At 34.9% G+C, this 14,862-nt stretch overlaps 1 protein-coding gene across 5 annotated transcripts in view; it reads right to left on the bottom strand.

The window, feature by feature from the left end:
* The window catches only part of ADAM28 (ADAM metallopeptidase domain 28), a 67,622-nt gene that overhangs the window by 19,725 nt on the left and 33,035 nt on the right, over positions 1 to 14,862 (bottom strand). For all 5 annotated transcript variants that reach the window (XM_077152819.1, XM_077152820.1, XM_077152822.1 and 2 more), the window contains 2 exons: positions 12,820 to 12,904; positions 768 to 898 (listed from right to left, as the gene is read on the bottom strand). In XM_077152819.1, coding sequence (XP_077008934.1) covers positions 768 to 898; positions 12,820 to 12,904 — 216 coding nt within the window. The remainder of the gene's footprint in view (positions 1 to 767; positions 899 to 12,819; positions 12,905 to 14,862) is intronic.

Genomic DNA, 14,862 nt, shown 5'->3' with positions numbered 1-14,862 from the left:
TTAGTCGAACAAAACTGCTTCCAATATCTAGATAATCTTATTCTGCCTCAGGTTATTTTGGCTATGTAGTAAAATCTAATTTATTCACATGTCTAAGAATTCATTTTTTATCAGAGGAATTCCAATAGACAGAATCCTTCCATTCCACAAATGTATAAAGATGATGTTTAAAAACGCAGTAATATCTGAGAGTGATAACATAAGGTATGTAACATGGTAGGAAGTCATATCTTATTTTGGTGAGGGGCATGGCAGAACAAGCCTTGTTTAAGTGAGTTGGGCAAATGGGCTAGAGAAGAGGAAATGAATACATGAAAGGCATCTTGAGATTTTTAAAGGTAAAATTCCAAGGCAATTTTGCCTAAGGCAAACCAGGAATGTGTAATATCCTATGACAGACCCTCTCTACATCTTCCTGTGGGAGTTTTCTCCTTTAATTGGATTTTTCTCATAGCATCCTCTCCTACCACTATTCATTCTGAATTCTCTGAAAAATTGATAAATATTGATGGTTTTCTGAAACTGGAACTTGTGTAGATAAGATGAGAATAAAATGACAAATTGCTTCAACATCAGAGAATATATTTCAAATGTGTTTTAGTTAATGAAAAATATTTCATGTAGATGAAAAGAACTGTGGTTTAGCTTAGGTACACATTCATATCTGCATTCTGATACTGCAACTTAATAATTAAAAACTTTGAACATGTTGCTGAAGATGACAAAAAGCATAGTACGGACCATGAAGCAAAAATGAAAAGTCTCACCTTAGTGCTCTGTCCATCACACATATTGTAGAAGGGCACTTGCAAACGTAGGAGTCATGAAACATTCCAAAATTATGGCCCATTTCATGGGCCATTGTCCCTGCAACTCTAAGCTGGTTATCACTGTGGTCCTAAGGGTGAAAATGGGGAAACAGAGTCTCTGTTTTGCAAACTGAGTTATCACTCTGATATGTGGTTTTTATAGTTAATTATTTTTTCTGTTGCCCGGTGGAGTAGACAGATATAATTAGAGCTTTCACACATTATTCATAAAATTCTCTCCTCTCTCTTTTTTCCTCTCTCTCTCTCTCTCTCTTTCTCTCTCTCTCTCTCTCTCTCTCTCTCTCTCTCTCTCTCTCTCTCTCTCTCTCTCTCTCTCTCTCTCTCTCTCTCTCTCTCACACACACACACACACACACACACACCACAAGTCCTTGTTACTGAATATCTACCATAGCATATGGGACCTGCTCTTTGTTCTTGTGTATGGGTCCCTGTTATGAGGAAAATTGTTCTGATCTCTTGCCTTGAGAGATAATAGTGAACTTTCTTCAACAATGAGAAGGAATAAGATTTTTTTTCTCTATGATTCATCTCCCTCCTTCATGGCTTACATTTTAATACCTTCTAAATTAATTTGTAGTCTTTGATATGTTTGGCTAATAGGGATGTAAAACTTTGTTAACCTAGCCTTTGATATCATTCATATTTTTCTCAATTTTATTACTGTCTAAGCAAGACATCAGTCAACTCCAATAGCCAACTTCATTTTCAAATTATTTCTAATTAGAGGTTCTTGGGCAAGGAAATGAATCATTATCCTCTACGAGTTATCAAGGAGCAATATAACAATACTGGAGAGTCACTGCTTGCTCTAATCACCTAGTAGACAGAGAGGAGTCCACCAGCAACCCCTACCCACAGAGACTTGATTCCCTTATCTAGTTACATTTCAAAAAATCAAATACAGAGATTCATGAGGAAGAGTAGAGGGTGGCAAAAAGGAACATGTTTTTAAGGTAGGAGGTTAATGCCTACCATTTATATTGTTTTATCCTAGTGAGATGAATCTGGTAAATCCTGCTACTTAGTAATATGAAGTTTAACAATAGATGGAAAAAATGAGACCACAAAGTTTAAAAAAGAATGGAACAGTGTCCAAATAAAGCCTCATCCAGGAGATCATGACAGATTTTGGTGGCAGAGTAGTAGATTAGAAAGAGCCTTCCCTGGTAATGCAGGCCTGGAGGTGCAAAGTGACAATTGTTGCTATGAGAAAAGTATGAAGCTGTAGCTGGACTGTCCTCCCCTAAGGAACAAAATCTTCAAGCTTTAAGCCATAAGCCACTGGAGGAGAAGCATCAATCCTTGACAACCTGGGGCTCAGCTGAAGGTCTGTTGTGGCTTGAAAATATTTTTACAAAACAAAGCATGACCCCTTACTACTCCCCCCAGTGGAGGGGCTGAAAACAGTCATGAGCCCAAGAATCTATATAAATAGCAACTTTGAGGTCTCCCCTCACTGCAGTAGGGTAGGAAGCACTCTCCCACAAAAGACCTATCAAAAATAGCAGAATTTGGCTGCTACAGGAAGGATGGGCCGGATCCCTAAAAAAAGGCTCACTCTTGAAATCCAGGCAAGACTAAAACCAGACAAAGTAAAAGAGAAATCCTCCCCTAGTCATGCTCTTTCCACTTATGCTCTGAAAAGACCATATCTCCCAAACTTGCAATAAATAAGACACTAGATAATAGACAAATTCACAATTTTCTGGAACCCATCCTAGAAGTGAAGTTGCAGGAAGAACAAACCTAAAATCTAAGGACAAATGTACCTAGAGATGTAAAAATTTGCTTTCTGATACAAGACATTAACTGATACAAGTAAGGACTCAGCTAATCTTTCTTTTTAATTGCTAACTGTGATCTAGCAAGAGAATACACAACATGTGGGACTGTAGACACAAGAAGTCCTACCCACCCAGGTTTTTCTCCACTGACATTACCAAATGAAACTCTCCATGAAGCCGTCCTCATAGTTTAGGCCTGGTGGAAGGAAGCGGAAGAAAAGGCATGAACCCCTTCCCCACCAGGATCCTTCTTGTGACCCTTGTCCTCTCTCTCTCTCTCCCTTGGAACAAGAGCAGGGCCAGGATTAGGGTGTGGTAATTGAGAAACACACCTCAAATGCAAACTTTAAGGATGTACCAAAATCTTCAGTAATCTTAATAAATATTTTGATACAATATCTAAAACAATAAAACTTGATGCAAAAAAAAAAATTCACGGTAAATAAAACATCAATATCTTAAGACTTCACTCATCCTGGTCCTGGCCCTAAACTAAAGCCTCAAATTGCTGGGGGAAGAACAACATATCCTGACACCCTTAGGGCACTGGTAAAACCCAATGCAACTATGAGGAAGAAACAGAAAAAAACAAAAAACCCTCTACCTATGGGAGAGGAGCAGGAATATATAGTCAACCAGGCCATGAGATGTCTCCTCCAGCTGGTTGTGAGGCAGGAACATGAGATGGACCCTCCAGGATCCAAGGGGCACAAGACTTGCCAATGACTAGTTATCCCCTCCTCTCACGAAAGGGATAGCAGCACCCAGTAACAAATAATGACAATCAACTACTGGGAAAGATAGCAAGAGCATCTGGAGAACCTCAGTGAGGTACAGTTCAAAAGGAAAGCCTAAAGAAGAGTGTGGAGCAGACTTTGAGAAAAACTCTGGCAAAGCAGCATCTACCTCTAAACTCAGAGTGATTCTAGAGGAATTTGAAGTCTGTGGTGTGCTGAAGTAACCAAAGCAACAACAAAAACATAACACGTACAGATCACTTCCTGTTAGATTGTCTCAAACCCTCTCACTAAAGGCCTTGTAGAAGGAATGAGGTTATTCCCATGCCTAAAATATATTTACCTCAGTCTACTGTGTTATATAAGCTATTTGGCTTTCAACAAACAATAAAAATGTGTACAAAAGAGCAAGGAGACATCAATACCCCTACAAGACACAAACATGCAAACAACAGAATAACTGATACGTGACACAGGCATTAAAACTATCAGACAGGGAATTTAAAATAACTGATCAAAATGTTAAAGTTTTAGTGTAAAAAAATTGTCAAAATGCAAGACCAGGTAGGAAGCTTAACAGTGAAATGGACACTGAGAAAGAATGAAATGGAAATGCTAAAAGTGAAAAATACAGTAACAAAGATGAATAATGTTTGAAACAGACTGATATAACTGAGGAAACAATCAGCGGCTTTGACAATACATCAAAAGAAATTACCCAAACTGAAACACAAAAAGGAAAATGATGGAAAGAAAAGAAGAGTGCAAACAAGGCTTATAGGACAATATCAAATGCCATACATATGTGTAATTAGAATCTCAGAAAAGAGAGGAGTGGGAGAGAACAAATATTTGAGAAATAATGGCCAAGAATTTTCTGAAGTTAATCACAGACAACAGGCTCAAGGCCCCAAAGCTCAAGGAATACCACGGAGGATAAATAGCAACTCCCCCCACCCCAACCCCCTAGATTATGATCGTAATAACATTGATGCAAGAAAAACACAAAGTCTTAAAGTAGTCAGAAAAAAAGACCTTTCAAACAGAGGAAGAAAGGTAAGGTTTACAACAAACATCTCATCAGAAACTCTGCAAGCCAGAAAATAGTAACTTGAAACAATTAAAGTACTTAAAGAAAAATTCTGTAAACCCAGAATTATAAACCTAGAGGAAGTATCAAATATGAAGGAGAAATAGTCTTTCTCATACAAAAAAAAAAAAAAAAAAGGCAAGGGATTCATTATAAACAGACCTGCATTACAAGAAATGTTTAGAAAAAAATTTATTCTGGAAAAAAAATAATACTTGGCAGAAACTTGAATCTACACAAAGAAATGAAGAATTCTAAGAATGCATAATTGAAGGTACATATAAAATTCATTTTTTTCTTATTTTAAATTATGTAAAAGATAACTCACTTTCTAAAGTGAATGTATAGCACTGTGTTTTATAGCACCTGTAAAATTTAAATACATTATAAGGTGTATATGTATGGGAGAGAGGAAGTTGGGCTATTCTCTCACAAAATCCTTATAGGATATGTGAAGGAGTGTAATACTATTACAAGTTAAATTGACTAGTGAAGATGTATGTGGTAAATGCAAGGAAATCCACCAAAAAATAAATAGAAAGAGGTACTAACAAAAAGGAAGAGGTACCAATAAAAAGCTCATAGTGGACATAAAATGACATTATTTAAAAATATGCAAATAATCCAAAAGCAGACAGAAAAAAATAAAACATAGAATAGGTGGAACAAAGTGCAGACCACCAGCAAGATGGAATATTTTGGCCCAACAATGTAAAAAATCATATTAAATATAAATTATTTAAACAACCAAGTTAAGGATAGTTGTCAAGATTAAAGAGGGAAATGACATCATGCTAAAGGGGGCAATTCTCCAAGAAGTTATTACACCCCTACATGTGTACAAACCTCTCAGCAGAGCTTCCAAATACATTAAACAAAATTTATGGAGAAGAAAGCAAACAATAAAGGCAAGAACAGAAATCAATGAATTGAGAAGGTAAGAGTGTCGATAAAACCTAAATTTGGTTCTTTAAGAAGCTTAATAACACTGATAAACCTCTAGCCAGACTGGCTGTTAAAAAGTCAGAAATTACCAATATCATAAATGAGAGAAGGGGCATCAATACAAATTCTACAGATATAAAAGTGTAATAAAAGAAATTGTTTAAAATTTATGCCACTTAAATGAATTGGACGATGTAGCAAATCCAAAGTTAGACCTGGATACTTAAACCCTTTCCCTCCATAAGGATTTAAAGGACCTGACCTGAACATCATTATAACCAAGTTAATCTTACTGACAATTATAGAACACACCACTCAACAACAACGAATAAACTCTTTTCTTCAAGTTCATTTGGAACATTTACAAAAACAAATGTGAAAGACTTAAAAATATTAAATTTCTACAAAATAGAGTCTCAGAACATAATAGAACTTTAAAAAATCAATAAGAGATTATTACAACACACTTTTAAATAATATACACATCAAAGAAAAAATAAAAAGAGCAGTTAGAAAATATTGCAAATGGAATTAAAATTAAAATGCATATACCTAGATATCTTGGATGCAGCTAAACTTGGGGTTAGTGGGAATTGATAGTCTTAAATGCTTTTATTAGAAAAGCAGTAATCTTGAATAAATGACATAAAATTTCACCTTAAGAAACAAGAAGAAAAAAGAACAAATTCAATGCAAATTATGGAGAAGGAAGCAAACAATATAGGCAAGTACAGAAATCAATGAGCTTGAGAAGATAAGAGTTTCAATAAAACTAAAACCTGCTTCTTTAAGAAGATTAATAAAACTGATAAACCTTCAGCCACACTGGCCATTAAAAAGTCACAAATTGCCAATATCATAAATGGGAGAGGGAGCATCGACATAAATTCCACAGATATTAAAAGCATAATAAAAGAAATTATTTAAAATTTATCCCAACTTAAATGAAGTGTCATGGAAGACATAAACTACCAACACTCGCTCAAGAAGGGAAAGATGACCTGAATAGTCCTATATTTATTGATGAAATTGAATTTATAGCTAAAAACCTGTCCAAAAAGAAAGCTCCAGGGCTAAATGGTTTTACTAGTAAACTGTATCAGCTATTTTAGGAAGAAATTATAACAATTCTACTCAAATATTTCCAGAAAATGGAAGAGTTGGAAACACATTCTCATTCATCTTCTGAGGTTGGCTTTACTCTGATAGAAAAAAATATTTATTTTCTGATAAAAAAATAATGTCATAAGAAAGGAAAACTACAGACTAATATATCTTATGAAGATAAGTCAAAATTCTCAAGACATATTAGCAAATTGAATCAAGCCATATACTTAAAAGATAATTATGATCAAGTTGGGCTTATTCTGGAAATGCAAGATTAGTTCAACATTCGAAATTCAATGTCATTTACCATGTCAACATATTACAGAAGAAAAACTATATGAGACTTCTGGAAAGATGGTGGAATAAGATAGTCCGAGCTCATCCCTGTTCTATGGAACAACTAGGTAATGGACATAAAAATGACTGTGACAGCAGTTCCAGGGTGCAAGAGACCAGAGAGAGTCTTCTACATTACATAGGGAGGTCCTGGATGAAAAAGTGGAGAAATTGGGACAGAGAGAATGGAGTGTGTGTGCTCAGTCATGACTTCACCTGGGCAAGCGGTGGTGCACAGAAAGAAGTGGTCCCGAAGCCACACTTTGGTTAGAACCTGAACAGTGTGATTAATAAATTAGACTTAACAGACATATACAGGTCATTGTACCCCAAAACACCAAGTTATACATTCTTCTCTAGTGCTTATGGAACATTCTCCAGGATAGATCATATGCTGGGGCACAAAACAGGTCTCTATAAATTTTAAAAGACTGAAATTATTCAAAGAACTTTCTCTGGTCATAATGGAATGAAGCTGGAAATCAATAACCACCAAAGAACCAGAACTTTCACAAGTATGTGGAGATTAAACGACATGCTCTTAAGCAATCAGTGGGTCAAAGAAGAAATTGTAAGAGATTGGTAAATATTTGATTGTTTAAAAAAATCACATGATCATCTTGATTGATGCTGAAAAAGCAGTCAACAAAATTCAGCATTCTTTTACAATAAAAATACTTCAAAAGGTAGGAACTGGAGGAAATACCCTCAACATGATAAAAAGTATGTATGAAAAATATAAAAATCCCATATCTAGCATCATAATTAGTAGTGAAAGATTGAAAGCATTCCCCCTAGGATTAGGAACAAGACAAGGATGCCTTCTGTCATCACTATTGTTCAACATTGTGCTAGAAGTTCTAGCACAAGCAATCAGGAAAGAAAAATAAATAAAAGACATCCAAGTTGGAAAGGAAGTAATAAAAATTTCATTATTTGCAGATGACATGATCCTATACTTGGAAAATCCTGAGAAATCCAGGACCAAGCTACTGGAGCTAATAAACAAAGTCAGCAAAGTGGCGAGATGCATAGTTAATGTGCACAAGTCAGTAAATGTTTCTATACACAAGTAATGACCAAACTGAGGAGACAATTAAGGAAAATATGCCATTCAAAATAGCAACTAAAAGAATCAAGAGTTTATAAACAAACTTATCCAGGGATGTAAAGGACCTGTACACAGAAAACTAAAAAACATGGCTAAAAGAGTTTAAAGAAGATCTAAGTAGGTGGAAAGACATTCTGTGCTCATGGATAGGTAGGTTAAATTAATGATATCATTAAGATATCATTTCTACCCAAAGTGATCTACAGACTCAACACAATGCCAATCAAAATTCCAACAACCTACTTTGAATATCTGGTAAAGCTAGTTATCAAATTTATTTGGAAGGGAAAGAGATCTCAAATAGCCAAAAATATTCTAAAAAAGAAGAACAAAGTGGAAGGACTGACACTTTATGATTTTAAAGCTTATTACAAAGCTACAGTAGTCAAAAGAGCATGGAACTGGCACAAACATTATATTGATCAAAGGAATCAAATTAAGAGTATAGAAATAGACCACCAAATCTATGGTCAATTGATCTTCAACAGACTCCCAAATCCACTGAACCGGGACAAAATAAATTCAACAAGTGGTACTGCAATAACGGGATACTCATACAGAAAAATAATGAAATGTGACCCTGCCACACAACATGCAGGAAAAAAAAAAACTTATAAAGAGATGGTCACCTTCATTAGCTATAAGGGAAATTCAAATAAAAATTACTATGGAATATCATCTCATACCTATAAGAATGTCTGCTATTAAACAAACAGGAAACTACAAAAGTTGGAAAGGATGTGGAAATTTTAAAATAGATATTCACTGCTGTTGGAAATGTATAATGGTACAGCCACTGTGAAAGATAGCTTGGCAGTTCCTCAAAAAAACAAATATCAATTTGCCCATTAACCCAGCAATACCACTATTCAGTGTATGCCCAGAAAATTGAAAGCAGTGACATGAACAAACATTTGCACATTAATGTTCACAGCAGCTGTATTCACAATTGCCAAAAGATGGAAACAATTCAAATGCCTATCAGCAGAAGAGTGGATAAACAAAATGGTATATAACATATGCTGGATTATTATGCAGCAGTAAGATGAAATGAGGTTCTGAAGCATATGACCACATAGATAAACCTTGAAGACATAATGCTGAATGACATAAGCCAAATACAAAAAGATAGATACTGCATGATTTTGCTAATATGACCCTGGTAAAGGTAAACACAAGGTCTCTTAAGGTAGATATAGGGGACCTAGATACACACAGAAGCTAGAGATAGGTAAACAGCATCCTAATGATGTTGCACTCAAATATATGGGAATAGATAGAAGTGAGGGTAGTTCATTAGAGAGTTTATAATATTGCCATACTGAAGATGGATATGATTGAAAGGGTTTGTATAGAGCCATGTATTTCACCGATTAACACTACAAATATAAGTAAGCTTTTGCATGAACCACTTCAAAAGCATGAATCTTGTACAAAGAGTCAATAATAGAAGGGAATCAGGGAAAAACTTCTATTGCATGCTATGGCCTATATTTAACAGGAAGACATCACCAGTACTACAGCAATACTAGTGATAAATAATTGGGGGAAGGGACAAGAGTTAAGGGGAGTTTTGGATTTTCTCTTTGGTCAGGATGTGCTTGCCAGTTACTTTTTTCCTTGGAGCAGTGAAAAGTGTCTAAAATCGAGAGTGATAAGGACTGTACAAGTAAGTGAGGATACTGTGAGACATGGATTGCTTATTTTGGACATTATCCATTACACCCAAAGGATGAAGGTGGCCAAATGGTACAATGACTGAGAAGCAGAAAGGCGAACTGTGATGTATATTTATGATGGAATATTGTGGTGGTTACAGAAAGGAATAAGTTGTGAAACAAGCAATGAGATGAATGAAACTTGGGGACATTGTGTTGTACAAAATAAGCCAGAAACAAAAGGATAAATAGTGTATGGTCACTTTTAGAGAATACTTATAAGAAAATTGGGGTCCATATTGTAAGTTATTATAGCAGTCATATTTATTCCCAAGCATTAAGTGCTATTGCTAGATTCTGAAATGCTATAACATATGTGTATAACCTGATATTTCCCTGGAGCTCTGGGTATCTGTGTTGACATCTAAGACTCAAAGTTAGCATTCTAAAGTTCTGAAAGTCAGCATTACTATATATAACAACTGTTAAAGAAACCAAAAAAGAGATCAGACTTCAATTAGAGATAAAAATGGAGCCAATATGGTTGGGACTAAGGTGACTAACAATACAGAGAAAGGATGACAGTGTATTTTAGAACTTCACCTACTGTATGAGGCCAAAGGAAGAGACCTTTATTTGTCTAAAACTTAAAATTTCTGTAGTACACAATCTAACTCAACCCATCTGGATAGTTCCTTTGAATAACTTAAATACATGGAGCCCAAACTGGGAATGAGGGCTTGTAATCCTGTATAGCTTAATGTAATATCTGGATACATCCCAGAAAAATGTTGAGCAGATAATTAATAAGTATTGGCAAAGTCCCTTGAGGGACTGGAGGGAAAACCACAGAACTATTAAACTTTCCCAACTGGGAAACCTCTGGTACTCTCTCAAACAATAAGGACTCCCAAGTTAATGGGTCAAGCTTGATACTTGAACTTATGAAACTTATTTCTGCAGCAAAGAAGCTAAGCCTACCTATAATAATTATGCATAAGTGTTACTTCCAGATAACCTCTTTTCTTGCTCCAATGTGGCCTCTCTTCCTCTCTAAGTCCAACTCTTCAAGGAAAATCACTACCCTCTCCCCTACATGGGACATGACGTCCAGGGATATAATCAACCTGATAACATAGGACATGACTCCTAGGGATGAGACTGACAGTGGCACAGTGGGATCAACAATGCCTTCCTGACAAAAAGGGGGAGAAGATATGTAACAAAATAAGGTACTAGTGGCTTAGAGAGTTCAAATGTAGTTGAGAGGCTATTCTGGAGGCAACTCTTATGCAAGCTTCAGCTGGATATTGCTAATTGCTGTGGTTGGCCAAACCCCAATCAATATCATTCCTGGGCTCTATCTGAGATCCTACAAATATTGCATGCACTAAATTTACTTTTCAGAAACCTAAAACCTTCTGATGGTTCCTAGGCCAGATAAGTCCTGAAACCCAGAGGTGCCAGTGTGTACAGAAACATGAACTACTTCTATCCCCCATCCCAAATTGATAACACCCCTTTCAACATGAAAAAAATTTGAATGGGTATAACCTAAATACCCCTAAAGATTAGGAGAAGAATCAAAGGAGAAGGAGGAGCTATAATAGAGAAGTCAGGATTTAATACATGAGTGTGACTACCAAATCATTAATAGTCTCCAGTGTCTTGGAGCAGCTAGAAGGAAAAATCTGAAATTACAGAACTGTAACTCACAGCAAACTTTGAAATGTGTTCTAAAACTACATGTTAAAATGTACTTTGAATTGTATTGTTGTATGCATATATGTTATATTTCACAATAAAAATCCTTTATGATTAGAAAAGAAGTATTTGATAAATTTCAACATCCATCCATGATCAAAACTCAACAACTTAAGAATAGAAGTGATATTTCTTCCTCAACCTGATAAAAAAAGAACAGGACATCATGATGTAAAAATATGCACCAACATAAATAAATCTCAAATTCATTGTGATACCTGAAAGATGCTAGACTCATTAAAAGTAACTCTATGTGATTCCATTTATGTGACATTCTGGAGAAGAAAACAGATCTACGGGCTGCCAGGGAATGGAGGAGGAAGGAGAAGCTGACTACACAGCAGTACTAGGGAAATTTTTAAAGTGGTGAAAATGTTCTAACCTTCATAGAGATGTAGGTTACATGATTGTAAGCATTTTAAAGAATCATAGAATTGTACCTCAAAAAAGATGAATTTATGTTATGTAAATTATATATCAATAAGCCTGACTTTTAGAACTCTAATATATTAAGAACTGAAATAATTCAAGCAGCTTTGCACTGTCATTTGATTAGTTTCTGATTGAATTATTGTGCTCTCTTCCCTCATCCCATGTTGTGTACATTAAAAAATATGAAATATCATCATCAACATAATTAAAATTCTTCATTCTCACTAAAAATTGTTTGCGTCCTGATGTCTCAAATATTTAAGTAGTTGCCAAATTCCCCTCATTTGTATCTGCCCCTTTTATCCAAACAAGCATAACTGCTGTATCTGTAGAAAATCTTAGGTCCCTCTTCTCTCTTTGACATATTCCAACATATTTCATCCTTTCTCTTTTGTATATCTTTTATAAACTCTTTTTCCAGCCACTCTTTTTTATCAGGTAACTCTACCTTAAGATATCAAACTCATAAAACTTATAACAGATATCACATGGTTTGTTCCACATGTGTCCTAGGAGTGAAATAATGGGGCCATATTTTTTTATTCCTGACATTTCAAAGAACATCACTCAAAAATATTTTTGATATGTTTGCCAGAAGTCAATTTTAGGAGGCAGTTTAATTATCATTTCAGATAATCAGAGTTTTCACCTCCATTCCAAGTTATGCAAACCTCCTTATATGTCAGACACATGTGCACCATATCCCTTTTGCTCAGATATTCTCCCAATGTAATATGCCCAGCAGCCTATATAAACCATGTCCTTTCTCCAAAGGCCAGGTAACACCTACTATCCCTCTCATCTCTTTACCCACTCTTCAGGCTTGTATCAAATTTTTCCTTCTCCAACACTTTGCACCATCATCATATATCATAGCAGTGGTAAAATACATTAGCTTAATTTGGTCTCTAAATCTTGGGTATTTAGAAACTTTTATATTTATTCATGATCATAGAGGTTTCTTATTTTAAAGTAAGTAATCACCATGAGCTGTAGAATTACCAGTTAGTCTTCAAACAAACCTGAACGATGCCAACAGAGTGATAAGGAGAGCACATCGTAGACATGAAAGCAAGGCCCACAGTAGTTCCAGAAAGTTCTGTTGCCCTGAAAGAAAGGAAGAAGTTGATATAACCAACTCATGATTCTAAGCTATATTTTTTAAGAGAGAATTCATCCAGAGGTCTAGTTTGTTAGCAGATATTGCAAATTATCATTCTTGAGTTTTCCCTTCAGCTTTTGAATTTGCATGAGACACATTTTCCCTCACAGAATGGTTCTCATATCACCTGAAATCCAAGTATTCGGGTGTAATCGCTTTGAATATTTGATATCTCTCACTCATGACTATTCTATTTTCATTGTGAAACTCATCCTTTACCAAGAAAAAAAAGAGTATGTTTTATTTGGTCCTAATAAATATCCCTCTTCCTCTCTAGATATGAAATATCTCATTTTAATACTAGTGCTGCCACCCTTGCTTTTTTATATATTTATATATATGTAATTTTCATATATTTTTACATGCTTTTACTGCTGTTTTCCTTCAACATTTTAGAAGGATTTGGGGTTTTGGCCCATTCTGAAAGTATTTGTGTTATTTAAAACACTTATTTTACTGAAGTACTTTCCCTACTAAACAGGGGTTCAAATCATTCACATTTATTTATATAAATGATATGTTTGGTCTTATGTAATTTTGCTTCTCATTACATTTGCAATGATTTGTTTTATTTTGCTTTCTGTAGAAAATTCTGGTCTCTGATTCTTCTAGTGGATACATTTAAATTTAAAAATTGAGCCTATATTTTTCTATATATCAACATCAAGAGCGAAAAGTATGACTTCCCTATGCCAGATGAGGAAATTCCTCCCATTTTCCATACCCTACCAAAGAGCTTTATCTATTTATTTAATCTGAGATTTCAGATTATTTGTTATTTTTAAATCGTATTTCATATTATGCATATTTTAAAGATTTATAACATTTCTGTTCTTATTTGAAATTATATAACAAAGTTATTTATACTTAATTTTACATTTGTGTGATTTCAATTTTACTACTAGCTCACCTATAGAAAATAAAACTTTCCCCTATTCTGGAGTTACTTATTTTGGTTCCTCTTCTTAGTGAGTAAAGTAGATTTATAGTCTAGGATTCTAAACAGGTTATACCCTGTTTCTTTCATTTCAAGGTTATCTTTCATTAACTTTTCTAACACATTTTAAGACTCTTAATTTACAAATGGAAAGAAAAGGTCCTTCCATCATATCTTTATCAGTACCTTTATCCTGTTTTTTCCTTGGTATCTTCCAGAAATATACGCTTAGTATTCAAATACCATTTTTTTTTACCTATACATCTGTCATTTTTTTCTATGCTTTTTCACTTTCTACCCTTTTCCTCTACAATATGAGAGTACATGGAACTTTGCAATTTGAGTATATCCTCTGGAGGCTTTGTGGTAGGAGTTCAAGTTCCTTACTACTCACTAGCTATGAGATGTTGAAAAATCACTAACCTCTCCATAAAGAATGAGTTCCATTATCTGGTGCACCCATTAGTCTAGAATTAATGACTCATGGAAGATACTCTTCAAAGATGAACCTCCAATGAGTCCATCTTGCAGTATTCATGCCCTTTTGTAGTATCTTCCCCTTGAATCCTGGTTAAGTGGGAAGAAACTCTAAAGCTATCTCCTAGGCATCTTGGAATACTTAGGCTGATTTGTTAAATAGCAATAGAAAACCAGCCTAGAATATTAATTAATTCTGGCAGGACTTAGGAGAACTCCCCAATAATTTCATCATTCCTTCCTGCAGTCTTCTGATTCCAACTGCAAACGCTACAGAATTTCATTGATTTATTTTCAGTAGTCTTGTGTAATTTACAGTCATTGCATTTCTTTCCTTGATCTTTTAATTGGTCATTTCACAGAATGGTACAGATGAGGGATTAGAAGATAATACTTGTATTTCCTTCTATCCAAGAAGTTTCTCCTTACTAGAGCTTAACACCCGGGAATTCTTTTTAAACATAGAATATAAATTCCTCTTCCCATTAT

This window comes from Tamandua tetradactyla, chromosome 3 (genome assembly GCF_023851605.1).
Source record: "Tamandua tetradactyla isolate mTamTet1 chromosome 3, mTamTet1.pri, whole genome shotgun sequence".
Lineage (NCBI taxonomy): Eukaryota > Metazoa > Chordata > Mammalia > Pilosa > Myrmecophagidae > Tamandua > Tamandua tetradactyla.
The sequence above is the reverse complement of the archived record's forward strand: the minus strand, read 5'-3'. Positions and strand labels throughout refer to the sequence as shown.